The 27,876-nt window shown below is 42.0% G+C and overlaps 1 protein-coding gene across 3 annotated transcripts in view; it reads left to right on the top strand.

Moving 5' to 3' along the window:
- Positions 1-27,876, top strand: part of ELOVL5 (ELOVL fatty acid elongase 5) — a 75,097-nt gene that overhangs the window by 29,854 nt on the left and 17,367 nt on the right. For 2 of the 3 annotated variants that reach the window (XM_030315722.2, XM_030315721.2), the window contains exons 2-3: positions 17,979-18,044; positions 21,094-21,281. In XM_030315722.2, the coding sequence (XP_030171582.1) occupies positions 17,987-18,044; positions 21,094-21,281 (246 nt within the window). In that variant the 5' untranslated portion in view covers positions 17,979-17,986. Of the gene's footprint in view, positions 1-4,093; positions 4,209-17,978; positions 18,045-21,093; positions 21,282-27,876 lie in introns of those variants that run through there. The other variant, XM_030315720.2, reaches the window with a different exon arrangement.

Here is a 27,876-nt window from a genome sequence, read left to right as displayed (position 1 = left end):
CTTCTAAGTGATGTGACCTTCATCTCCCCTTCTTTACAGCCTCCTGCACACCCCCACTCCTGCTCTCCCTCTCCCCTCTATCCCATCCTCCACTGGCAAGCCTTAACCCAAGCATTACTCTGAAGCCTCACCTGACCCACTTGTCCCTACGTAAAATTGTTCTTTTTTTACTCTCCCATTTCCCCCTGTACGTCCTTTGTCAAGGCACCTCTGTCACTTTATTACAGTTATTTATCACTTCTCTCTCCCTTGCTAGACTCTGACCTCTCTGGAGGCAGAGTTATTGTCTTGTGGATTTCTCTGTCGTGATGCATTCAGTGTATGTTTGATGGATGTTTGCTGCTGATAATAAAAGAGCTGCGATGAATTGAGGGACTGTGCATTGTGCCAGGTGTTTTATATAATCTCATTTAATTCTCCCAACAACCCCATGAGGTATAAGCATTATTTTGCACATGTTTATAGATCAGGAAACTGAGGTCTATACAAGGTAGCAGCTTTCCAAGCCTTTTATGTTACAGTGTTGTGTCAGAGCACAGGATTATAATTCAGTTTATAAATACTACAGATTATATTTTCTTACGGAAATATTGAGACTCTGTAGTCCTGCAGGTGCCATTTCACTATCAGTTAGGTGATATAGGGCCGATCTGGAGATCTATCAACCGCTTACAGCTAGGGTTCTTAATTTGGTGACAGGGGGTCCCCTAGGATTTAGAAGACTCTAAATGGTAGTTTTATCATTTGGAGAGAGAGAGGAGGTCTCTTTTGCTTTAGTCAAATTTTTACAATTGGTGTGGGATCCCCAAAAGGTTAATAACTACTGATACAGCATTATTTCTATAGAAAATAGAATTTTCCAAAGACCAGAAGATTAGTTTACAAGTTAACATCTGAAACATAGCCTTTTCTTTCACCAAGATTATGTGTTTTGGTAACTTAGATGAATGAAAATGACTCACCTCAGATATCAGGTGTTTTGTTGTTGTTGTTTTTTTAAGTATTTGTTTTTGGGGAACCTGGGTGGCTCAGTCAGTTAAGTGTCCCGACTCTTGATTTCAGCTCAGGTCATGATCTCGTGGTGGAATCGAGCCCTGTTTCAGGCTCTGTGCTGGGTGTGGCATTTGCTTAATATTCTCTCTCTCCCTCCTCTCCCTTTGCCTCTCCCCTGCTCTCACTGTCTCTCTCTCAAAAAAAAAAAAAAAAAAAAAAAAAAAGCCCTAATGAGAATTACTGTTTTACAGTGTCTAAAGAAAACTAAGCTACCTAGGTGCCTTGTTAGATCTTAAATGGCAAGTTGCCTCTCCGGTGTGGACTGAATGTGTGTATCCCTCCCCACCAAATTCATACGTGGAAGTTTTAACACCACCCCCCAGCCTGTCACCCCATCCCTACCCCCAGTGATTTGGTATTTGGAGGTGAGGCCTTTGGGAGGTAATTAGGGTTAGGGGAGGTCATGAGGATGCCCATGATAGGATTAGTACCCTTCTAAGAAGAGACCAGAGTGCTGTGTCCCCCACTTTGTGAGGAGACTGTTGGAAGGTGCCTGGCTGTCTGCAAGCCAGGAGGGGAGCACTCAACAGGAACTTTATCTGCTGGCACCTTATTTTGGATGTCTCAGCCTCCAGAACTGTGAGAAATAAATGGCCGTTATTGAAACCACCCGTCTGTGGGATTTTATTATAGCAGCCTGAGCTAGAACCCTCTCCCTTCCCTTCTCCTAGATGGTGCCCTGTATTGTTCTTGTCTGTGAAAAAAAATCACTGGAAAAAACCATAGTACATTTGTAAACATGTCACTGCTTCTGTAGTCACATTAATTTTCTTCAAGTAACTGTTTTCCTTTGATTCTTCATAGAAAATGTGATAGCTTTTCCAGATCAAAGCAGGATATTAAGTATCATTTTATATGCATTGCCCCCTCCCACCACCACCACTAACTAAATGTTCTTGCCTTTCAGAGATGGGGGGGCTGTTGAGCTGTTTTGCTGATTTGTGCTTAATTTGTGTTTTGAAGTGAACTGACAAACATGGATTCCAAAGCTAGATTTCTGAGCTTATGGGAAAGGACCATGTTCTCTTGTCTCTACCACCTACCGTAATCCCGTAAACATATCTAGTGTTCAGTAAAGGCACGTTGTTAAACAATGATTATGCCATTCTGCAACCTAAATTCTTTGCCTAAAATTTTCACCTGATCGACATCTCCCAGAAACAATTTTTGATAAGTTCTGTGCACAAATAGGTGTTTGTTTTTTCCTCCTTAACTCTGTTCTTAATTTTCATTTGGGGACTTGTTAGTGTCTCTCTCTTGGTGTTCTGGCTGTAGGTGAGCACCTAATTGACTCCATGTTAATTTGATCGCTGGCTTCCCTTTTTTTTCATTTTGTTACAGCAAAAAATGGCTTTTATGACAGCTCAGAGTTGAATATTGGTACTTGGGGAGAATTGAAATGAAAGGGAAGTCTTGTTATTAGCTAGTCAGAATATTCAGTTACATTAATATGACTTGCTAAAATGCTTGCATTTCCACTAAAATGTAATCACCTTAGGGCCCAATTCTCAGCACTTCATCTTTAATGGTTGTCAAGGGGGGGTTTAAACACAGTGGTGCACCTGTTGAAAGTAACACTTGGTGAAAAGAAGCAAAGCATTGCTAGGAAGAGATGGAGATTTGTCAGAGAATTTCCAGAGAGCTACAGAAGAGGCCATCTCAGCCTTTTCTGGAAAGCTGTCCTCCGGAGAGCCTCTGTGGATCACACGTGTGACCACTGCGTGCAGCTCATCCCACTGAACCGTGAAAGCATGTCACAAAAGGACTCCTTCATGTTATAAAAGTGCTTCTTTACCACTTTCCTTCTCAATGCATTGACACAAAAATGACCCAAAAGGTAGACGAAAGCACAGTTTTGATCTTTCATAGTGCAGTAAACCTTTTATTAATATCTTTCATTATCATAAAACATCTAGAATCTGACAGCTCACAGCGATTGCTATCTAAAGTTTTCTGCATTCCGTTTATGAGGATGGAAAGTTGCAAGGAAACGAGAGGTTGCAGGAATTTATTTAAACTATAGAGGCATAGTGTATTTACAGGTTTATCCCAGTTCTCCATGCCTGCTCATCTGCAGTCCAATAAAACGGGATTCGGCATTCATCATTCAGACTCTGAAACACTCAGATCACAAAATGCCTCAGAATTGTGAGAGATTAAATTTTATTTAGGAAGATTTTATTAGTTTTTGGTTGTTGTTTAAGCTCTACACCCACTGTGGGGCTTGAACTCATGACCCTGAGATCAAGGGTCACATGCTCTACTCACTGAGCCAGTTGAGTACCCCTAGGTAGATTTTATTTGATATATTTAGTCATTTTCTTATGCTATGAATACTGGCCCATGTAAGCTGTATGATCCCTCGAAGTGAATCAGAACATGAGGCTGATCCAAAAAGTATTCCCGGGGCACCTGGGTGGCTCAGTCAGTTGAATGTCCTGATTTGGACCCAGGTCATAATCTTGGGGTTCGTGAGTTTGAGCCCCGCATTGGCCTCCCTGCTGTCAGCCTGTCAGCACAGAACCTACTTCGGATCCTCTCTCCACCACCCCCCACCCCTCCCCCATTTGCACTCTCTCAAAAAATAAGTAAAATATTTTTTTAAAAAAGTATTCCCCATTGCCTGGGTAGTCTGGATATAAATAAGCATTTACTGAGAAGTTCTGTTAGACTGTGAAAATAAAACTTAAGGTAAAATACCAGTATTTAGGTCAAGGGTTAATCTTTCACAAATGGAATCATATTTCACACAGTTCTTTCCCAGCACAAACCTTCCTTTACTATTACAGATGTCAGAAGGTCAGAGCCGTGTGTCATTGGATTGGGGAGGGGTTGTAGGGAATGGTGTTTTGAGTTTTTTTTTTTAATCACAAAGCTTAGTCTTATTTATTGGTTTGTTTTCCTCACTTTTGTGGATCTTTTTTTTAATTAAACTTTTTATTTTGAGATTATTCTAGATCCCCAAGCAGTTGTAAGAAATAATGAAAGATCCCAAGTACCCTTTTCCCAGTTTCCCTGCGGAACTGTAGTCTCGTGTCACAAGCAGGATACTGACATTGTCACAGTCAATATACAGACTTCTAGCCACATCTGCTTGTCTCCTGCCTTTGCACCATCTCTAACCCCAGGCAGCCACTCGTCTCTTCTTCACCTCTGTAAGTTTGTCATTTCAAAATTATCATGTACATGGATTGGCATTTTTCACTCAGCATAATTCTCTGGAACTTCATCTAGGTTGTTAATGTGTATCAGTAGAGTGCTCTTTTTTTTTTACTGCTGAGTAATGTTCATGGTATGATTTTTCCAGTTTGGGACTATTAGGAATAAAGCTGTGACCAGGTATAGGTTTTTGTGTGAACATAGGTTTTCATTTCTCTAAATGCCTGGTAATCTAGAAATGGGCTTGAGATATAGAAAGTTTGTGGTTTTTATTTTCATAGGGGACATTTCAAAATATATTTTGCAGGTCATGAGCTGACAAAATTATAGTTTTAAAATATACTTAAAACAAAATCAACTGCAGGGTGATCTGCAAAGAGCCCAAGATGTGAATATAGTAATCAACTCTTCTCAGTGTGCCTGGGACTTTCCAGGGTCTTTTTTCCCCCACTTACTTTGTATCTCAGGAAACCCTGGAATTCCAATAACAAGGACAGTAGGCCACCCCTAGTTATAAAACCTACAGAGAGGCAACTGGGTGGCCCCATCAGTTGGACATCCGACTTCGGTTCAGGTCATGATCTCACGGTTTGTGAGTTCGAGCCCAGCGTCAGGCTTTGTGCTGACAGCTTGGAGCCTGGAGCCTGCTTCATATTCTGTGTCTCCCTCTCTCTCTGTCCCTCCCCTGCTCACGTTCTCTCTCTCCCTCCCTCAGTCTCCCCCGCCCCCGCTCTCAAAAATAAGTAAAGGTTTAAAAAAAAATTTTTTTTAACCTGCAGATAAGTAAATGACTGTTGTTTGACCAAGTTACCTAAACTCTGAACTTTTAGTTTCCTCATCTAAAAAATAAGGATAATTCCTTACTGAGTCTTTGAAAAGCTGGGTATGCAGTTAATCAAAAAAAGTTAGCTTCCTTGTCTGTTAAGCCTCAGGCTAGTAACAAAAGTATTATGTTGTTTTCATAACCCAATTCTATACTTTAGATAACAAACCTTTTCATTTTCTTAGCAGTGCCAACTCAATCAGGATGAGGGGAGCATTTATTCTTAAGGGCTGTCCTGACAGTTGGTGCCTTGATCATGTGTCAATAAGCAACAGGAAAGCTAGCAAGGGAGAAAGGAGAGTAGATGTGGAAGAACCTCCCCTCCCAACCCCACTGACCTGTTAGTTTCTAAGCGTTGCTTGCATCTGTTGCTGAGTAACAAATTATTGTGAAGTTTAACAGCTGAAGCCAGCAATGCTTTGTCTCCCTCAGTCTGTGGGGTTCAGGAATCCCACAGAGGCTTAGCCTAGTGGTTCTGGCTCAGGGTGTTTCAAGCAGCTAAAGGTGTGCTGCCCCCGTCTGAAGCCCCCTGGGGCCAGAGGTCTGCTGCCAGACTCACTCAGGTGGTCATCAGCAGAGGGCCTCAGTTCTTGCTATGCTGGCCTCCCCCATAGGACTGCTCACAGCATGTAGCTGGCTGTTTCCAGGGCTAGTGATCTGAAAAAGAGACAGAGAAACACAGGGACTGACAATTATGGAAGTCACGGTGATTTTAAAAGCCTAATCCAAGAAGGGTCATGCCATCCCTTTTGCTGTTTTCTGTTGGTCGTGCACAGAACCCTTGTTCACTGTGGGAGTGGATTGTTTGGGGGTGGACATCTTAAAGGCCACCCTTTCACAGATACCACATTCACTATAAGGAACCTTGACCATCTAAATTTGTTTTTTTTTTTAACATTCATTTATTGTTGAGAGACAGAGAGAGACAGAGTACGAGCAGGGGAGGGGCAGAGAAAGACACAAAATCCAAAGCAGGCTCCAGGCTCTGAGCTGTCAGCACAGAGCATGACGTGGGGCTTGAACCCACAAACTGTAAGATCATGGCCTGAGCCGAAGTCGGATACTTTACCAACTCAGGCACCCAGGAACCTTGACCATCTAATCCAGATAATGAAACCAGTAAGAAATGGCTCCGTTTTGGGGCACCTGGGTGGCTCAGTTGGTTAATTGTCTGACTTCAGCTCAGGTCATGATCTTGCAGTTTGTGAGTTCAAGCCCCACATCAGGCTCTGTGCTGACAGCTCAGAGCCTGGAGCCTGCTTTGGATTCTGTGTCTCCCTCTCTCTCTCTCTCTGCCCCTCCACCATTCATGCTCTGTCTCTCTCTCTCTCAAAAATAAACAAACACTTAAAAAAAAAAAAAAAGAAAAAGAAAAGAAATGGCTCAGTTTAGGACTAATGGTAACAGGGTCCAAGCCAGAGCCTACATACCAGCCAATGTCTACATTCTAACGGTTGCCCACTTCGTCTCCTTCCAAGGAAGACACACAATTGGCTGTGGCCAAGTAAGTATGTACCATGATTTCTGGCGGTGGCACCCATTCAGTGGCATCCCACATTGCCTAGTCCAATCCAGTTAAACAGGTAGTTGCTCAATTCCCTCTGTGTGCCAAGAACACCTGCTGGGGATTGTAGGGAGTGAGAGAGAAGTTTGCTGCCCTCATGGAGCTTTGCATACTTGGCCACCACTGATGCCTGGCTCAGGAGGTGGTGATAGGCATTAGGGTTCTCTCTTACTGACAGACATTCCAGAATGGGGAAAGAGAATTTAGAGTGATTTAATGCATGCTGGTTATATGTGATGTGTACTGTGTAACACAGTGTTTGAAAGATAAGAGAACTGATTTCTAACTTAATGGAGTTTTATTTCAGCTTGAGAGATGAGTTGAAATGATTTTTTGTTGTTGTATTTTTCTGATGGGTGGAGTTAGAGCAAACCGGGAATTGTAACAAAATTTGTTAGAATGAAAAATAGTTTGTCCTTGAGACCACAGTCCTTGTCTAGACTCTGTCGGTGTATTGCAATATATGGATACTGTCTGGGTGACAGAAGTTGAAGAACTACAGGGGATTTACTAGCGTTCGCAAGCCCAGTTGATATATATATATATATATATATATATATATATATATATATATATATATATAGCATTGGTTCCCAAAGAAGGCTGTTCATCTTAATTACCTCAGTAACTTTTCAAAAAGACAAATTTCTCAGTCTCTAGACTATTTCTAAGAGCGGGTGCCAGAAATTTCTAGGGGTGGGACCACAGCGTTGTATTTTTTAAAGCTCCTAGGTGATTCTCAGATGCACACGAATTTGAGAACTCTGGTAAGAAACTCTAAAAGGCAAGAGGCATTCATTCACTCATTCATTCATGGTTTCAACCAGTAATCAGCCATCTGTCGGGCATCGATCCAGGAGGCTCTTTGGAGATAACAAATGGGAACATCAGAAGGTTGCCCTTGAAGAGCTTAACACTTAATTAGGATTGTGAACAAATGAACAGATAATTACAGTGTAACTGATAATCACATCATTTAAAATATAAGCCTATAATTTTATCACTGATTGAGATATAGTGGAAATGGTGATGGGCACATGAAAAGGAGGCAAGGAGGATTTTGCTGCTCTCTTTTCCATCATCTTCCCATCTAGGGAAGATGTCTGGGGCCTCTGTTACTAAGCATCATAGGTGAGGTTTTTTAACTTGATGTTGTTTAAAAGAAAGTTAATCGGGGTGCCTGGGTGGCTCAGTCAGTTAAGTGTCCCACTCACGAGTTCGAGCCCCACTTTTGGCTCTGCGCTGACAGCACAGAGCCTACTTGGGATTCTCTCTCTGACACTCCCCTGCACTTGTTCTTGTGAATGTGTGTTCTCTCTCTCTCTCTCTCTCTCAAAAATAAATAAAATTTTGAAAAAAACAAAAGTTAATTATCTCATGGATATGAACTCAGACAAGCTTTATACATATTGTCACCATCCTTTTAATAAGCATATGAAAATGCTTCTGTGAAAGTTTACATGGGCTGTGTTAAGAGCAATAGATCATAGCGTAGGAAAACTGGCTTCACATTTTGTCTCCACCCAAGCCCTGTGACCTTTGTCAACTCAGCTACCTCCCCAGTTGTAATAAATGAATAAATTCATAGGGCATCTTCCATATGCTAGTTGCTGGGAATACAAAAAAGGCGTCTCAGATACAGACGGCCTTTCACTCTGTACTAAAGATGGTATGAACTCCAATCTTCTCTTCCACTCACAGAGGAGTCTATGACAACATCCCCTTTACATTCCGGAGAGATTTACCTAGAGTCTCTTAAAAATCTCCATATTCATAAGTGTCATTATGGCATGTGATCCATCCAAAATATAGAATATCAGAGCTGTGAGCTGTGGATATGAGCATGTTTCGTTGCCCATGACCTTTGTGGGGAACTCCGATTATGACTTAGCAAAACTTTCATAAATATTGAGTGTGAAGTTGGCCAATGCCAAAGGCTTTTGTAATGATGATAATAACACATATATATGCAACATGTATTGTGTGCCATGCACTCACTATTCCAAGTATTTGACATGTATTGATTTATTTAATCGTGTGAGGAATGTACTGTAATTATATTTATTTTACAAAGGCATGCGTGAAAGGGTGAGTCCCTTGCCCAAGCTCACATGGCTAATAAATGGTGGAGCAGGGATTTGAACCCAGGTTGTGTGACTCCCGAGCATGTGCTCCTAACCACTGCTTCCCCAAAGTGATTGACTCACGCCATCTAGTACTATACGTTTCAAGAAGATAGGGTCACGTCTGTATTGGTCACTGTTGCTTCAGTGTGCTGTGTGGCACATGGTAGGCATTTGTTAACTCAGATGACTGATAGAGTGAAGAGCAGTCCTGTGAGAATTTTTGGGAGTGCAGAAATAAAGCCAGTCACAGGGTTGACCCAATCCCTGCACTTGATCTTTTTTGCCTTGATCTCTCACTTGCAGCCTTATGGGGATTAATTATTTATTGTCAGCAAGACCGTGAGAGCAGAATTCTGAGCCATCTGCAGCCATCTGGCCTTCATCCACCTGCAAGGAGTATTCTCTGTGTACATTAGCCTGGTCTTTTTCCCAATGACCGTGTGCTTCACCCAAGTAGAAGTCATCACCAGTTCTTAATTTTGGTGTTAAGTGAGAATGAAGTTGTCATCTTTAAGGTAATAGAATTCTACAAGAGTAATTTTTTTTTCAGTGAACCCCTCTCCAAACACTTGTTGGGTAAATGGGTTGGTTTGTGGGGCCCTTTCCTCCCCCTCCTGAGAACTGGGGGGGAAGACCTTTGAACTTGGTGGCACAGTCTTTTCTTTAGCTATGGATAAGAATTCCCCTAGAGAAAAGTTGGAAGGTTATGTTACTCTCCCTCTTCCCACTGCTGAAAAATGTATCTACATCTGAATTCTCAGATTGAGTATATTTTTGTATTGCCTTCCAAAATTAGAAAAACACATCTCTCTCTCTCTCTGAAGAAATTCCTTCTGCTGTTTAAGGGTGTGTGTGTTAATCATTGTGGTATTTTGTTATTGTTTGTTTCACACCTTATGAGGAGAACATCTCTGTCAGAGCTCCACATCCCTAGCATGGAAGAGCTCTTCTCTGGGGAACACCTTCTACAACTAGGACTTAGTCCGTGTTTTAGGAAGCTGTTATTGTGGGTTAGTGTGTGCCACTGCTTGATGCTGTCTTCCCTCTGTTTTATTTTGTAATAGAAGGTTTATCTCCTCATTTAGGTATCCCCAATAGATAATCATTGCACACATAGAACAAACTGGCGTACTTGCCCTTTGAGGGATGTGGGCTTTACCTGAGGAAGTGCAGAGTATGTTCCATAATACCTGGAAACATAAGTATCCAAGTTGAAGTTTGCTGTTAGAGTGACTCCGCTCCTTTGGAAGACTGTCCTTCTCCCACAGTGGCGAAAATAGTACCTCTTAAGTAACTGGTGACAACCAAGGATGGGGAGATGGGCACTTCTCTTTTAACCTGTCTGATCCTTAGTACCCATGTACTAAGGAAACCTGATTATTGCAATATTTAAAATCCACCCCTCCCCAAATTGAACATACCAGAATGAAGCTGTTCAGCTTTCTTTAGCCATGTGGCTAACCTGAAGCAGTCCTTTGTAGTGCATATTAGCGCCCGAATTTGGCAGTTATTTATCTGAAGCTCCAAATAGGACTGTGTTTTCTGTACATGTATGATAAGACACATGCTTGTGTCAGAGTGTTAACAAGAGTTTCATATTTTATATTTTAATGTTAACATTTCTGAGCAAGGTATGGCTCATGTTCCTCCTCTCATTCTGGACCTGATTTTCTCCAACCTAGAGAAACCTTTTTACGTTCCGGAAACAGTGTTGTGACTACCAAATTAAAGCACTATTTGATTTTTCGTGTTATTGGCAGCCAACCTGAAGAATGTTCCCATGCCTGCTTAATGCAAGTTGACTGTTAAAGAGATGAATGGGTAGGAGAAGAAAAAACGGAGGGAAATTTCATCCTGAACCCTTACAGCTCATCAGCTCCAATGACTCATTTTTAGATGAACTGTGACAATTTAAAAAATAAATACAACAGGATATGATGGAAGTTATGCTAAACAGTAGTTAAACGTCTGCAGTAAACACATTTTTAAGCCAAAAACAATGTGACTCGAATGATACCACAGGAAAAGGAGTTTTCACAGCAAGCTGCCTGCTACCATTGCCTTAGCAGCAAGAAAAGCCAAGACTTGACTCTGAAGATCTTTCCTGCTGTGAGTTTAGGAAATTAACTTTCTTTACTATCATCATTTTTTTAAAAATCTTGTCTTTTAAAACCAATTTGCCCTAAGATCTTAGTACTTTACAGTTGCTGATCAGCCTTCCCGCTTCCTCCTGCTCCAGAGGTAAATAGCCAACATGATTCATGTTTGCATTCTCTTTTTTTTTTTTTTTTTTAAACATTGATTTATTTTTCAGAGACAGAGCACGAGCAGGGGAGAGGCAGAGAGAGGGAGACACAGAATCTGAAGCAGGCTCCAGGCTCCAAGCTGTTAGCACAGAGCCCAGTGCAGGGCTCGAACTCACAAGCTGTGAGACCATGACCTGAGCCGAAGTCAGCTGCCTAACCAACCAAGCTACCCAGGCGCCCCAGCGTTTGCATTCTTATCAAAACCAAAAGCTCATCTTGAGAACTGTGATGGAAGCAACTTTCTACACTGTCTCTCATTTACCCCAGCACCCTTTTGTTGTCACACACACCTCCATTCTGTCACATTTTGTTGCCCCTCTTGGGACCCAAATAGAAAGAGAGAGGGGCACACTGATTTGCTTAAAAGCTTATTTTGATGTCTTTTTTTTTTTTTTTTTCCTCAAACAGGCCTCTAGCAAATTCTTTGATAATAGATCAAAGAGAACACTAATGCTTATTTAAACTCATGCAGGTGATTCACCTGAGCATAACCCCCTCCTGGAGGGAGCTGACAGATGGATTTTCCACATAAGCAGGGCTCTCTTTGGAGGATGCCGTTTTCGCCCTTTTTTTTTGTTCTGCTTTCGTCAGTACGTCCAGGTTTCTGCATTTTATGCAGTGGTAGTTCCGATGTTTTCTCTTACATTCAGGCCTGAGGCTCACCTCAGTCCTAAAACTCTTAGTATATGTGGCGGGAACTTGCACCAGGACACAGTTAATACTTGATTCAGATGCAGGTATGCTAAACTCTCTCACACCCTCTTATAATCTAGTAATTTATGGAAAGTGACCAGCCTTGATTAATCAGTTTCCTTAGTGAGATCCTTACAGTGAGGCACAGTTATAATACAGTTGCATTGTTACCAAAGACATTCCAGAATTTGATAGTAGGAAGTGGCTTTCAACTCAGGGTGTCTTTTGGAAAATGTGCATAAAAGAGGAATAATTTAAAATCTATTCTAATTTACCTGCCTCTGTTTCCTACCCTTATCCCATTTTTATTGTCCTTATTTTCTGTGTGTGGCCTATGAACTGGTGAACACTTTGAATACTGTTAAGATTGGAATTTATTTTTAACAGATCCTGTTCCTCCCTATCGTGACCTGTAATTCTGGGAAGCCTTGTAGTTTGAGTGGGCATCAGAGACTTAGGGTTACAGAGGACGGGGAAGCGATGCTTGGCTGGATTTCAGCATGATCTGGTTCCTGAGAGGTGCTGACCATGCCCTTTTCCTGTCTCTGTGGGGAACCAGCCAGACCAAAGAATGGCTTATTCTTTTGCTTCATTTAGGACCCAAGCTCCTCTTCCATGGGCCCAGTGCCTGGGCTTGGCCCCTGGTAGTACAATTGTACGGAACAGCTGTGTTCCCACTTGGCCCAGCTTGCCCAAGCTGCTGGTAGGATGATTCAGGTTATTGAGAAGTGATGTCTCTGGCCCGTGGGTGGCTTGGATGACAGGGGACAAGCCGCAGACCTGGCAGTACGTTTGAATGTCTTGTACAAAGTGGGTCATGCCATTCCCAGGATTCCAGATCACTAGCAAAGTGTCGGGTTTTGCAGGGCCCTTTGCCCCTCCTGTTCCTTTAGAAAAGTGCAAGACTGTCGAGGTGGCCCACAGGCCACTCAGCAAGTGCCCAATTCACCCAGCAGGGTGCACCAGCCCAGCCTGGCAGTGAAGAATTCATTTGCTGAGACCTTTTGTACTGTTCCCGTGGCACGGCAGATAGGCTCAGCAAGGGAGATGAGGAGAAAAAGGGCATGGTGCTGGCAGGCAGGCTGCAGCCAGGAGGATGAGGGGACGGTGGCAGCGAGAGCAATTAAGGTTTGGCATCTTCTGTTCTCCGCCTTTGGGGCACATGCTCTCTGCAAGTTGTACCATGTGGTTGCTTTCTGTGGACCAGCACTGAGTGAGCTCCGGGTGCCAGGCGTGGAGTGGGGGACAGAAGGCCTCCTTCACTGCTGACATCCACTACCCCTGGCCTAGCCTGGGGCCTCTGAGCATGCCAGGCACCCGCTGGCCTTGGAGCCATTGCATTCTCCTGTCACTCTAACTGGAATGCCCTGTGCTTGGATGCTGTGTCCACCCAGGTGCCTGCCTGCTCTCTTGTCACTTTCTCTAACTGCGTTTTCCAAAGTAGTTCGTGCTCCATGGTCCCACCCCCTTTCCCCTGCTATATGATGTTCTTGCTGATAGTCACTCTACATAACAGATTATCTGTACATGTGTATGCGTGTGTGTGTGTGTGTGTGTGTGTGTGTGTGTGTGTGTATTTCTCCGTCAGCCTGGAATTCTGTCTTGTTCCCTGCTCCACCCCTCAGGGCCTTCATGCCCGGCATGTAGTAGGCGCTTGGTAAGTGGACGGTGTGGGTGAGAAAGTGACTATATGGTGCCGGGGGATGCTGGATGCGTGGTTGGCTGGACAGAACCGGAGCGTACGCTGAGTCAACAATGAAAGTAAACCTTGGGCGACTGTCTCTTGGTAACCTGTGAAAATAACAAACAACCATGTCTATGGTATGTGTCCGGCTGTGGGCGTGGTGGGGGAGAGTTTGGGGGAAACATTTAACGCGTCAAGAATCCAGCCCACGGGGCACCTGGGTGGCGCAGTCGGTTAAGCGTCCGACTTCAGCCAGGTCACGATCTCGCTGTCCGTGGGTTCGAGCCCCGCGTCGGGCTCTGGGCTGATGGCTCAGAGCCTGGAGCCTGTTTCCGATTCTGTGTCTCCCTCTCTCTCTGCCCCTCCCCCGTTCATGCTCTGTCTCTCTCTGTCCCAAAAATAAATAAAAAAAAAAAATTGAAAAAAAAAAAAAAAAAAAAATCCAGAATTGGGCCTGTGGTTCACAGTCAGGACTCTGCTGACTGAGGACCTGTGTGCCAGGCGCCTCCTCTGCCCTTCCTTTCTCCCCCTTCACTGTAGATGTTTCAGGAGTAATGCACCACTCTCTTGTTACTCTCCATGTGTGTCCTTTCAGAGAGGTTTGGCTGGCTGCTTCGTATGTTCCTAAATTTGACTGGGAGAAGTTCTGCCAACCTAAGACAAGAATTCCCAAGCTAAGAAGAAATGCAGTCTAAGAACAGATGTGCTGTTTGTGAGAAAATCACCTCTTGTGTGTGCTTTTGTAAGGATGTTTCATCTTAGAAAGACAGAAGAGTGCTCCTGTGCCTGCCAGCTTCTGAGGGGTTTCTGTGCAGCATGGGTTTAGCCTGGGATTACTCAGGACAGATGGCTTGTGACAGAATTCTTTAATATCTCCAAATACTAAATTTCACAGTTTCTTCTGGTAACCTGCTGCTGGCTTCCATATTCTTGGACTGAAACTTTACCTTATGTTTAGTCAAGCTGCTTTTCTGTTGCTGTGACAGTAGCCTGGATTGTCACATTGAACTATGTGCTAGGCATTGGTCTTAGGACGATAGGTCATTCTACCATTTTCTCCAAGACCGCTGATGTCCCCACCCCACCCCCCACCCCCTGCCAACCCCTTCCCACGGATCTGTTTCCAATCGTTTTTAACATTTTTTCCTTCTTCCTTCTTATGTTGTTCTTGTATCCTTATGTTAAAAAAGGGTGGGGTGTGCCTGGGTGGCTCAGTGTCCGACTTTGGCTCAGGTCATGATCTCGCAGTCCATGAGTTCAAGCCCCACATCAGGCTCTGTGCTGACAGCTTGGAGCCTGGATCCTGCTTCAGATTCTGTGTCTCCTTCTCTCTCTGCCCCTCTCCCACTCATGCTCTGTCTGTCTGTCTCTCTCTCTCTCAAAAAATAAACATTAAAAAAGAAAAAGTGGTTACAGCCCCTCTGAAAGTCCTTTTGGTTAAAATTTAGAATCATTCCCTTATTGCTTTTGTCAGGTAGTTTCCTAATGTTAGATCCCAGAATACTGTTACTTGAGTGTTATCTTCATGGCTTGCTATTAAGTATGCAACTTGTTTTAGTATGCATTATTCTAACATCTACTCATTTGCTAGATGAGTTTTGGTCTTGGTTTATAGCATCTGGCTTCTTCCTGCACCACAAATGTCTAGTTTGTTCTGGGTGTCTAGGTATGCTCCTTTGTGTCTGTTCCTATCCCTCGTACATAGTAAGTGCTTGATAATTTGTGTATCTGATTAGTACGTTCATTTTAGCCTTGTCTTCCCTGTTCAGACAATGCCTCACACTGACCAGCTCCTCTCTCATGTGATGTTATCAACATACCCACCTTCCATTGCTGTCCCCATAGGGGGTGTTAGGACTTGAAGGGGACATTGTGGGTGGGTTTCATGATGACTGGGGGCTCACTGATAGTATTGAGTACACAGGGGTCAGGGATGGAAGGCCAGCAGTGCCCCTCCTGAGAAGTGCCAATGGCCACAGATGGTTGGCAGTATTCATTATGGAGTTGAACCTATTGCAGACATACAGTAGGAGACCTTTATTGAGGGCTCACTGCATGCCTGGCACTGCTCTCAAGGTCTTACGTATATTAAGTCATTTGATTTTCTTAACCTTTGAGGCAATTACTTTACATTTCCCCCCATTTTATAGATAGAAGGTTAAATAACTTGTCCAAAGTCACATTGCTAATAGGTGGAAAAATGGGTTTCAAACCCAAACTGTGTGATGAAGAGCCCAGCACTGGACCACCTAATCACCTGCTAACCTGTTATGCCTCAATACCTGCTCTCAGCCCCTTTGTGTTTAATACCTGAGTTTTATATGTGTAATGAGCTCCATTATAAGCTATATACCCATTAAGTAGTAGCCGGATCTAGATTTCAAACTGTTGTGGAAGAGGTGGGTTTGTCCCCGGTGGGCAGTTTATCCATCAGTAATTCATCCAGTAGTCATGGTGTTCACCACCTTGTTCCTCCTTGTGCTTGTTTGCTCTGATCGGAGGCAAAGGGGACGGTCCACGATCCATCACAGTTGAAGCTAACTGTATTAGAGTGATTTTGATTACACAAAAACATGATGTTTGTCTTCTAAAACTTACGTATTTTAGATGATTTCCAATAGATGATGAAAAATAATTGGATATGGTTAATTTATTTTTTAACTGCAGGACTTTTAATAGATAAAGCAATTATTTGTTTTTGAGAGAGAGAGAGCACAAGCGGGGGAGGGGCAGAGAGAGAGGGAGACACAGAATCCCAAGCAGGCTCCAGGCTCTGAGCTGTCAGCACAGAGCCCATGTGGAGCTCGAACTCATGAACTGTGAGATCATGACCTGAGCTGAAGTTGGATACTTGGCTGAAGGAGCCACCCAGCCACCCTCTCAAGATTTTTTAGAATTATCTATCCCCCAAAGAGGTTCCGTCTGGGAGAGGAAGATGACTCAGGACCAGAATGGTCTTAGGAATATAGTATGTTAAAAAGCTGTCTAATTTCTGAGTTTCAGAAGGGACCTAGTACTGTGATTGTGTACTTATTAAGGGACCTAATTGTTGACACTCTGACATGTGGGAGTTGGTGGCTTCATGGTTTCCAGCCATGGGTTGAGAGAGTCAGTATGTTCCCTGCTCACCCTCACCCCCACCCTGGGGGGCAGGACAAATGGCAGAACAGAACCTGGTAACTACTACTTTCTAAGTGTTCTTGCTGGTTCCACCTGTCTCTTTCTCACTCCCGGCTGGATTCTCTGTCTCACTGCCGGCTAGACTGACTCAGTTGTAACTACTAGAGTCCATGGATAAATCGTCAAAGAATATGTATAATTCAGTGCCATAAGCCAAAGAAGAGAAGTATCATTAAGTTATTGACAGCTTACTTAGTTAATAAAACCAATTTTGCCTTTGCAGGTAAAATATTTGTGGTTATTTCTGTAAGAGTACTGACCAGGAAAATTGAAAATGTATGCCTTCTAACTTTAATATAGAAAATCTAGTCAATATACATGTGAAAAGATGCTTAGCTATACTATAAATGGAAATCTTAAATGGAGGGGTTGGAGGGAGCTATAAAGTCTTCGAAGATGAAGGTAGACGTGTAACTACTGGGAGGAGACAGTATCTCTAAGATGTTTCAAGTGAAGGCAAGCAGGTAGTATGTACTCCCCTTGATATAACATTGTTTTCCATTTAATTTTTTTTACTGTGACCTCCACAGCAAGAGTATATTTTATATTACAACAGAGTACATAGTACTTATACATCATCATACTAATGTAATACAGTAACACTGAAGACAGGAAAATGTTCGTTCTCACTAGGGGCAAAGCAGTCTTGGTTATTATTTTTATTATTACTAATAAAATTATTAATGCTAAGGTGACCTATCATCTATTAATGGATTGAAATCCACAATTGTAAAAACACCCATTTGGCATCACTCCTTTTGTGCTCAGAAGAGAAAAATCTCTAGAGGTATGTCCAAGAAAAGTTACCATTAGGGTCCTTTGAAAAGTGGGGCTTTGGGATTGTGGTTGGAGCAAAGCGATGAAATTTTTTTTACCATCTCTTTTCATTTTTAATATTTGAATTTTTTATCATGGACATGAAGTATTTTTAAATAATAATTGAGGCAAATAGCAAATCTCTGTACTGTGGCCTTCCTTTCCTAACATGGCTCTTCCCGTCTTGGCTACAGTCTTTCCTCAAGCTTTGGTTCTTGCCCAGATGGGATCGTCTCCCGTCTGCCACCTTTTTCAGCCCAGTTCCACTCTTCTCCCCACTGAGATTCCAGCTTCACGGGAAGCATTTTTATGGAACTGCGAAAAGAAGTTCAGAAAACTGACACTTCATTTATAATGTGAATTCACGAGATTCTGTCTTTACTTTTGATTTCCAAATTAGACCTAGCACACAAGTTACTTTGGGAATTCAAAACAAAACAAAAAAAAAAAGTTTGAACATAACCTTGTCCATAGCACATCTTTGAAAAGAATTTGTTCTTGTTCTTTTATGAAAAAAACACTGTATAAAAAACATTTTGAGTAGAGATTAATCAATGTCTGTTTTTCTTAATAGGTTTTAAAATGGAAAATTTTGATGCATCACTTAGTACCTATTTCAAGGCATTGCTAGGCCCCCGAGGTAAGGTGGTTTTTGGTTTTGCTCCCCTCCCTTTAGAGACACTTATAAATATTGCATGAAGAGATTCTAGAAAACATTAGCGTCTTCTGTGATGAGACCAGTGCTTTGTCCTGGATAACAAGGGGCTTGGAGAAGTCCTGTGACACTCTTGAAGCAGTGCAGTGTCCCCTGTGACACAGCTGCTGTGACCCTCTGGTGACGTTAGCTGGAGATCATATTGTGCTGGAAAGCTTGTAGCCTGAGAATGCTGCACATTTCACCATTATTGGTGCTGGGTTTTCCTCAGTTCTTCTGAGTATCCAGATGAAACTGGTTTCCAAAATGCACTGCTGTGGTGGTTTAAAACTCTCCCCCTTTTATAATTTTCAGGGCTTATTGTCCTTTCACGTTGTGTCACATCAGTGGGTAAATACATACACCTGATCTGACTTTTTGTGCTTAATCGTTTTGTTTCCTTTTAGGAAGTAAATCGGCTCCATGTTGCTTTTTTTGAATGTCATCTGTCATGTCTCTTGATGTGTCTATAAAGAAGGAACTTTATAGGTTCACAGAAAGAGTCATTAAAAAACTGCAAGAAGCTTTTAAACAAATGAAAAGATTGTCAGTTTCATTTACGATTTTTAAAGTACAAAAGAAAACAAAAGAAACTGCATTTCTTAGTATGGTAGAGATAAAACATGAGGGTGTGGAGAAACAGTCTAATTGATAAGACCTCTTTGGAGGGTAGTTGTGTCTTCCATTGAAATCAAAAAGCACATGCCTTTTGACTCTGCTATGTGACTCCTAAGACTTGATCCTATAGCTAATCTTGATCATTATTGCAAAGATGTGAATAAGGATACTCCTTTATAGCATTGCTTGTAAAGATTGGAAATAATCTACATGCCCATCAGTAGGGGAACTGATTCAGTAAGTTGGCATACAGCCAAATGAGCAAAACCAAATTAGATCATTTTTTTATGTGTTCTTGGGTTGAGATAATGCCTTATTTCAGCTTCATAGAACAAAAAAAGTCCAACTTTAAATGGCTGAAACAGTAACAAAAATGATCCGTTTACATTATCAAGATTGAGCAACTCCTGAGTTATTTCAGGGACCCAGCACACTTGTTCTTGTCATTTTCGACTTCACATTCTCAGTATATCAGCAGTTCTGCCCTTGGAAAAATCCCTCCACCTTTCATGGTTACTGGATGACCACAGCAGCTCCAGGCAGCACCTACGGAGGAGGAGGGAAAAATCTGTTCATTTGCATGCCTTTAAGAAGGAAACTCTTCACCAGGGCCTTTCACCCAGCTGTCATCTCCTCAAAGCTCAGTGGCCACAATTGCTTCACATGCAGTTGTCTGAACAAGTCACCAGAGAGTGGGCGAGGACTGCCATGGTTGGCTAGATCCCTAAAGATTTACTGCCTGGGGACACCGTTGGGGCAGCCAGCCGCTCTGGCAGCACTTGGCAGTATGGATGGAGGCTGGATACTTGCAGATACGGCCTTACAAGGTTTTAAAAGCAAGGTGTAAAAAAATAAAATAAGATGTAAGATAGAACATCAAATAAAAGGAAATGAGAGGGTTTTGTGTGTACATTTATTGTGTTTGTGATATGTATGTACACACAAGCATATGTAACTGTCTAATGTTAGTTGCTGTGTGGGAACTTGCTTTCTCACAGTTGACAACCAGGGCCTAGAGCTGAGAACAAAAGGTGCTACGAATCTCCTCCTTAAGTTCACTGTGGCCAGCCACCTCCCTGAAGGACTTCTAAGAACTACCAGTTCAGCAGAACTGTGGTAACCCCCTCTACCACCTTAGCATAAGTAGCGGGGAGAGGGTGGAGGGCATCTCCTCTTAAGCCAAGAGAGGAGCACTACAGAGAAACCCAGGGAGAATTTAGAATGTCCTTAAGAAAGGAGACTGACAATCCATTCCCCAAATGGATGGGTGCTTTTCCTGCAAGATCGAGAGAAAAAGCATCGGAGAATGTAGCAAGATGGTCCAGTCGGCAGGTCCAAGAAGGAACAGAGACTTTCCCCACTAGATGCTGCTTCTCTGAAGCTGCAGAAGGCGAAAACTGCATGCGCCTCTGAGCTCCAGAGTGGGTGGCCTTAGAGGGTAGATCAGATTGAGGAGCAATAGGTTTTGGGGGCTCATCAAAGTAGCGTGCAGACGGGAACATGCTGCGGAAGTGGCTTCCTGGGAGTCAGCCACAGGCAGAAGTTGACTCTTACAGGGGACAGGTTAACGCCTAGGGGGTCTGGCTGCCAGAGAGTTTCTCCCCATCCAAGGAGAGTGCTGTCAGATTGCTGCTGGCAACTCTATGGAACTAATCTTCCTCCTCTCTGCCTAGGAAAAGGGTGGGGGAAGGGAGATCTGTCCTGCACCTGTAGCGCCCCCTCCCCTGCCCCGAATCAGTGTAGGTCTTCCCTCTCAAGCTTCTGCTGCTCACATGGTTCCTTAAATAGTCACTTCACTGTCATTACTGCCTTGTCTTTTTTTTTTCTTTAAAATTATTGTCCTCTCTGCTGTTGACCATTGCACTCATAGCAGATGCTGCCTTTCTAATCAGTAATTGTTGCTAAGCTAGATAAATAGCATGTTTTCTCTGAGTCTGCACATGCTGGGCAGACTGGCAGACACTTGACTTAAGATGAGGACTTTGGAGTTCAAAGACTGCCATTTCTGGAGTTTCATTACCCTGTCTGTGCATCATTCAGCAGATCTGGTCTATAAATACAGTTAGTAGAAACTTAGCTTTGTCCTTGCTTTCTTTAAGATGCTTTGGAAAGGATTTTTTTTAATGTTTTTATTTTATGTAGAAGCCATGCATGATATACATGTTATTATTCAGAACATGTAACAAAGAGCTTCACCTTATATGACAAATATTGAAAACTCCTGCTTCCTCTTCCAACTGCTTTGCTGGCATTAGGAGCTTGAGTATTAGATGACTGTTACAAAATTATGGGGAAAGATTTTTAATGTTTGAAAAAAGTTGTGGTTTTTTTATCTGCCTTATTAATCACTGTGTGTTTTCCTTTTATTATTTTCCAGATACCAGAGTAAAAGGATGGTTTCTTCTGGACAATTATATACCTACTTTTATCTGCTCTGTCATATACTTACTAATTGTATGGCTGGGACCAAAATACATGAAGAATAGGCAGCCATTCTCTTGCCGGAGAATTTTAGTGGTGTATAACCTTGGCCTCACAGTGCTGTCTCTCTATATGTTCTGTGAGGTAGGTCTCTTCCTTAAATGCGTTCCAGTCGCCGTCCTGAATTGTGTTCCTAAATGAAGAAGGGCAGTGTGTCGGTGGTGGGATGGGTGCACCTGGAGATCAAATACATGACTCCATTTTGAGTATGTTTTAAAATTGATTTTTCAAAATGCAAGAGTTGTTTGTACAAATATGCCTTTTAGAGCATCTAAAATAGCCTTTGCTATCGATTCTTTGGTTATGTTTCATATTCAGAATTAAATATTTTCAGAAATACTTTTACGCAAGCAGAGCAAAGAATGGCAAATGAACAAAATGTGAAAAAAACAGACCTGTGAACGTTTTATTGTTGAGCATTTAATAAATGCAGGGTTCTCGTTTGGAGGTGGGGAGGAAGGAAGTGGGTGGCAGTTGTGTTCAGTGTGCTTTATGGTAAGTCAGCCTCTTGCCTGGTCTGATAACTGTAAATAGCTTTGAGATTTGACAAGTTATTTTTTTAGAAGCTAAGAAGAGAGGATAGTGAGATCTGCGTTTAGGATTTGAATGGTCTAAGTTGGGGCCAAGTTATTTTTTCTGTGTAACTGGGATGTTGAAAGCCATGTTTGATGATCTCAAAGGCTAGCATTGTAGCTGAAGTAAAAAGGAAAGAAACTGGAATCAAAACTTAGGTCCTCCCTCTTTCCCGCAGTTATGTAACACAGCCTTCAAAGCCAAGCGGGGGAGGGAAGCTGCCCTCCAAGGGTAAGCACGGCCTCTGTACATTTTTAGGGGAGGGGACTTCACCTTTCAGGCTTGCAACACAAATGCCTCACCACACAAAAGTGTCGCTGAATCTCTGGGTGGGGAATTAAGCCATACATAAACATTTGCAAGCACTCTCATTTAGCTTTTTAACCTTTTATGGTGGCTTTAATTCTCCATGGGATAGTAAAGAAGAAATAGGGGAGGTGAGGGAGGGGAGAAACCAGGATGAATCTTGAAATTAGTGTTTAGAGGAAAGCATGAACCCCCCCCCCCCATCAGCCGCAGGCCTCTCCATCTCTGTCTGCATGTGGCCGTGTACAAGAGCGTGTCTGGGTTCATACGCCAGTGTGAAACACTGTCTGATTGTGAGAGGTATTGATTGGACCTGGGCCAGGTCTGTGTCCTGTTCTCCCAGGTAGGTTTCAGAAGGCAGCGAAAGAGTTTACGATTAGAACGGTAGATGCTACTATCATTACTTTTACGCTTGGTACTCTGTGAAATGCTTACAACTTCCCTTTTTGCTTTTTTCTGTCTTGTTCTAGAATGAAGGCAGTTTAATTAGCCTCCAAGGTGGATATTGCAGGACTGGAGGCAGGGACAGTGCGCAGGAGTGTCTCCCGGGCCCAGCACTGTGCACATCTCTGTGTTTAAGGAACAAAAGTGCAGCAGGTTGTCAGGTTTTTCAGAGTGAACTGTTTACTTTCCCACAATTGATAGATGATACAGCCATTTCCTTAAGAAAGCTTTTATAGAGTTTATTATTATGCATAACAATATTCTAGACAAAAAAAATATTTAAGATTATTAAATCTTCTAGTGGTTAAGGATCTGCCTTTTCTGTTTCCCAAACCCTGGAGACAGAGCTATAACCTCATCATTTCACCTCTCTCAAACAGATAATTCTTGGGTAAAGAGGGGAAGCAAAGTGTTGTATAAATTGCTGCTGTGTGCAGGTGACTGAACTTGGAAGGGTCAAGAAGCACCGTAGTAGGAAATACAGATTTTCCCTGACAGTTTGGTGAGGACTAGAGAAGATGTTGAGCAGTCTCAGCACTGGATAAAGAGGCTTAAGAAATATACAGTCGGAAAACAATTTTAACTCCTGATTTAGAGTGAGTACATTAAGCAGTAATAATAATAATTCCTTGGGGCGCCTGGGTGGCTCAGTTGGTTAAGTGTCCAACTTTAGCTTTGATCATGATCTCACAGCTCATGAGTTCGAGCCCCGTATCAGGCTATGTGCTGACAGCTCAGAGCCTGGAGCCTGCTTCGGGTTCTGTGTCTCCCTCTCTGTTTCCCTCCCCGCTCATGTTCTGTCTCTTTCTCTCAAAAATTAATAAATGTTAAAAAAGATTTTAAAAAGTGTTTCAAAAAAACAATTCCTTAAATCAAGTTTCTAAAAATAAACCCAAATCAGATCTGCCTGAGTTTAAAACAAGCCCTGGTACTTCCCAAGTTAGATAGTATTTACATTTGATGTTTGTGTGACTTTTTTTCTGTATTTACATAAACCCATCAATAATATCACTGTAACATAACCTTTGTCAGTTTTTTCATTTCATTTTAGCTACTGTTTTTCTTTAACTTAGCATTTATATTCCACTGAATATTAAAACATAGGAGGGTAGTCATGGGGTTTTATGACCAAACAAAGTGAGGAGGGGACAGATCCCAGTTGGGCCCCTCATCCCACAGAAAAGTCCCAAGAGCTGGAGCCATTTGTCTGCGGTCACACGGTTGGCAGGGTTGGCAGGGTCATGATTATTAGTCGTTATTTACCCTTCTGCTTATCTGTATACTTGGGTCCATAAGGAATTTAAAAAATAAATACGTAGTCATTGATATTTGTGTGTATTTAATCCTGTGGCATGAATTCACAGCTGCCTTGGCAAGTTCTAGGCTAATACAAATAAAATTAACTGTCACTCACAGGAGACAAAGAGAAATCTTGAAAGAAGGAAGGTAACAAGGAAGTAAAAGGGGGAGAATCATTAAAGCTTTAAAATTACCAGAAGAAGGAAAATAACAATGACTTTTAAAACTGTGAAACGGAGTTTAAAATGTAGAAAAAATTTAGACTTGTTTATAGTTAATGCATTTGATAGCAAGAAAATTGAAAGGAGAGACATGGCATTACTTCTTATTACCTCATGAGCTTGGTGTTTTATTTCTAAGAAAATGTTTCTGGATCCCCGATTTGAACAGTGGTATGTTTTAGATTGAAAGTCTAGGGTTTTATGGCAAGCCTTTTAACTTTTACGTATTAAATTAGGTGTTACCTAAAATCACAGTGACGAGGCTCAGAAATAAAATTTCAGTTAATAGAAAACAGCTTGGTTTGTGTCACTCACCACTGTAAATCTCTATCCTTAGTAGCAAATATAAAAATCTTATGTGCCTCTGAGAGGCAGGGCATATTTCATGCTTTATCGAAGCCCCACTGTTTCTCCAAACTATCTGTATGTCCCCGAGGTCCAGATTGAGAACCCCCAACCAGACAATGCCAAATGTGGCTTTTCCTCATCATGTGGTGTATGTCCAAGTTGGACTTGTTTCCACTGTCCCCTCTGGCAGGCTTTCTGAGCCACTTCTGACTCCTTTGTTAATGTGCCAAACATGGGAGTCCCACTCGGGCAGCTGCTGTATGCCAACCATTTTGGTATATCTGCTCTCCACCTGCCTCTGGCCTCTTGTCCCCCTAAGCTGAGAGAACCTCATTGCTTGGTTTCTTACAGTCCAAAAGGGAGCATCCCTGTTGATCAGCCTGGGTCTCGTGCACTCATCCTGGGACTCAGCAGTAGCTGCAGAGGAAGCAGGGTCAGTACTGCATGGTAGGCTTTGAACTTTAAGAACTTCTGGCCCCTTTCCTCAGGAGGAGACACTGATCTCTCAGCCTGCGCCTTCTGCTTAGCTCTACTCAAACCCCCCAATACCAGTGTCTTTCATTTTTCCCATCTACCCCCAAGAAACTTCCTTTCAGACCTAACCAAGCCCACCTCTATTTGACAGTCTCCATCTCATTCTTGAAAACTACTCAAGGATCAGTTCCCCTGTGAAGGCAGGAGGACACTGAGTCAGAAGACTCAAGCTCTAAAAGGCAGTGATTCTTTAGCCTCTCTTGTCTTCCTGCTATTCCCAACAAACATGACACATGTCTTTCCATTAAACCGCTCCGTGGGTGTGGCCTCTGTCTCCTGTCCCTCACACAGATGATGCACTTACAGGATGGCTGTAATCTCCGTGTCTCTTCCCTTTGTTAGTAGGGCTCCATCAAATGTATCCTGAGCATTGGGATAGAACAGTTGCAAATGCTAAAAGAAAAAAGAAAAGGCCTCAACCACCATTTTACTTTATTAACAACAAAAATCACAGATTACAAACAAGATTATTTTTTGAGTACTTATGTATCTGTATTCCCTTGCAGTTAGAACTGTCTCAAGCATTCAGAACATTTAACGTGTAATTTTAATACAACGATTGAGGGGCACCTGGGTGGCTCAGTCGTTTGCCTCTTACTTCAGCTCAGGTCAAGATCTCACAATTCGTGGGTTCGAGCCCCACATCGGGCTCTGTGCTGACAACAAGCCTGGAGCCTGCTTCAGATTCTGTGTCTCCCTTTCTCTCTGCCCCTCCCCTGCTCTCACTTTGTGTCTCTCTCTCTCTCTCTCTCTCAAAGATATACATACATAAATAAGCAAGCAAGCAATGATTGATAGCTGACTGAATAGATGGATCTGGATTGGCATAGATCTAAAACGTATTCTTTTTTACCCTCTGAATTTATTATTTTAAATTGTAATTTCAGGGGTGCCTGGGTGGCTCAGTTGGTTAAGCGTCCGACTTCGGCTCAGGTCATGATCTCACGGTCCATGAGTTTGAGCCCCGCGTCAGGCTCTGTGCTGACAGCTCAGAGCTTGGAGCCCATTTCAGATTCTGTGTCTCCCTCTCTCTCTGCCCCTCCCCTGTTCATGCTCTGTCTCTGTCTCAAAAATAAATAAACGTTAAAAATAAATTAAATAAATAAATAAATAAATAAATAAATAAATAAATAAATAAATTGTAATTTCAGAACTACTTCAGAATATGAAAAATAAAATCACATAAACAATATCTACCTCATAAATATTGATCTTTTATTACCAGTTTGAATTGTTTACTTAAAAAAGAAAATATTACAAAAATGCATCTGAAGTACAGTCCCTTCCCAAATATAACTTCCTTCCAAAGTTCCTATGTTTCTTCTCTGGATGTATTTTTATACTTTTCAATACATATGTATGTATACTTGATAGCACGTAATATATTGTGAGGAATTTTTTTAACTTATGTAAATGGTTTACTGTGTCTACTCTTTCAAATAGCCTCCTTTTAGTCATTGTATTTTGAGATGAATCCATGTTGAAACTTACAGATTTAGGTAATTAATTTTAACTTCTTTATTATTTCAGTGTTACAATTTATCATACCATTTTGTGCAGTTCTCTTTGCATGGACATACAGGTTTCCAGTTGACAGTGTTATATTGAGTACTCTTGGTCTCCTTGTGCAAATGTCACTTGTTTTTGTTTGTTTTACCAGATATATACATAGGACTTTAATGACTGAATCTGATAGTCTCTTGTCTTTTAGTGGGGAAATTTAACCTATTTTCATTTAGTGTAGTGATTACTTTGGAATAATTTCTTTGACCTTTTTTGTGTGTGTACATTTCTTTTTTCATTTACTGATTTAAAAATCATTCCTTCTAATTGTATATTTTAGTGTTACCCATAAGTTTTGAATATGCCTTTATGATTTCATAAAGTCTAAAGTGAATTATTCTTTCTATCCTCCTGAGTAACACAGGACCTTAGAAGTTTCTGCTCTGATGCCATCTTCCATGTCTTGGTTGTCGTGTTGAGTCCCAGCGTGTTCCAAGGTCCTGAACAGTCATCATCTTTACACTCTGGGGTTGCTCTTCTCTGTGCTATTGACCTGTGAAATTCATTCTTGCCTTTGAGTCTCAGTTTTCTTCTTCTGGAGTAGTTCTTTCCTGTGAAGACTAAACTCTTAGTCTCCGTTTGAGCATCATTTTATTTGTCTCTAAGCTTGAATAGTATTTTAGTGGGGCATAGAATTCTAAATTATTTTTCTTCAGCACTTTGAAGATTTATTCCAGGGAGGTCAGCTGCAGTCTTGTTTTTGTTCATTTGTAGGTAATCTTTTTTGTTCCAGGTACTTGTTAAGTTGCATGAAAAACTAAAAACAGTTGCCTGGGTAGCCCTCTGCTTTCATGTAACTCATTCAGGCTCATTTGTGAGCCTTCAGTCCAAAAGTTTACATATTCCATGAGTTGAGGAAAGTACTTTGCCATCGTTTGCTAGATTCTGGCCTCTCCTCCTCTCTCCGCTGTTAGATACATGCTAGATAGTCCCAGACTCCACACATGCTGTCTTTTGAATATTTGTGCCTCTTTATCTCTGTCCTCTGCATTCTTCTGATTCACCCACATTTTCATTTGTGTCTCCTGTCTCATCCATCTATTGAGTTTTTAGTTCAAATGGCTGTATATCATTCATTTCTGAAAGTTTGCCACTTGTCTTTTGTTTCACTCCATAACGTAGGAGCATCGCGGGTCTTTTTTTCTCTGTGATCAAGATATGACAGTTCTCTCCAAACTTAACCATTTGTTTTCAGCCACATTCATTCCTGTGAGGTCATACCTCTGGGAATAATTATTAAATCTTCGTGAAATCTCTTCTTTGAAAACAAAAAGAGTTTGGTGTTCTGGATAAGCATCCCAAACTAGTTGTGCCGGGTGGGGTTATCTCAGGTAAAGTGTCTTCCCCAAGTCAAAGATTTTAAAAGGACTTCGATGTAGGCGAACTTCCTC

The sequence above is a fragment of the Lynx canadensis genome, chromosome B2, assembly GCF_007474595.2.
Source record: "Lynx canadensis isolate LIC74 chromosome B2, mLynCan4.pri.v2, whole genome shotgun sequence".
NCBI classification, from domain to species: Eukaryota; Metazoa; Chordata; class Mammalia; order Carnivora; family Felidae; genus Lynx; species Lynx canadensis.
This window is presented reverse-complemented; position numbering and strand designations above follow the sequence as displayed.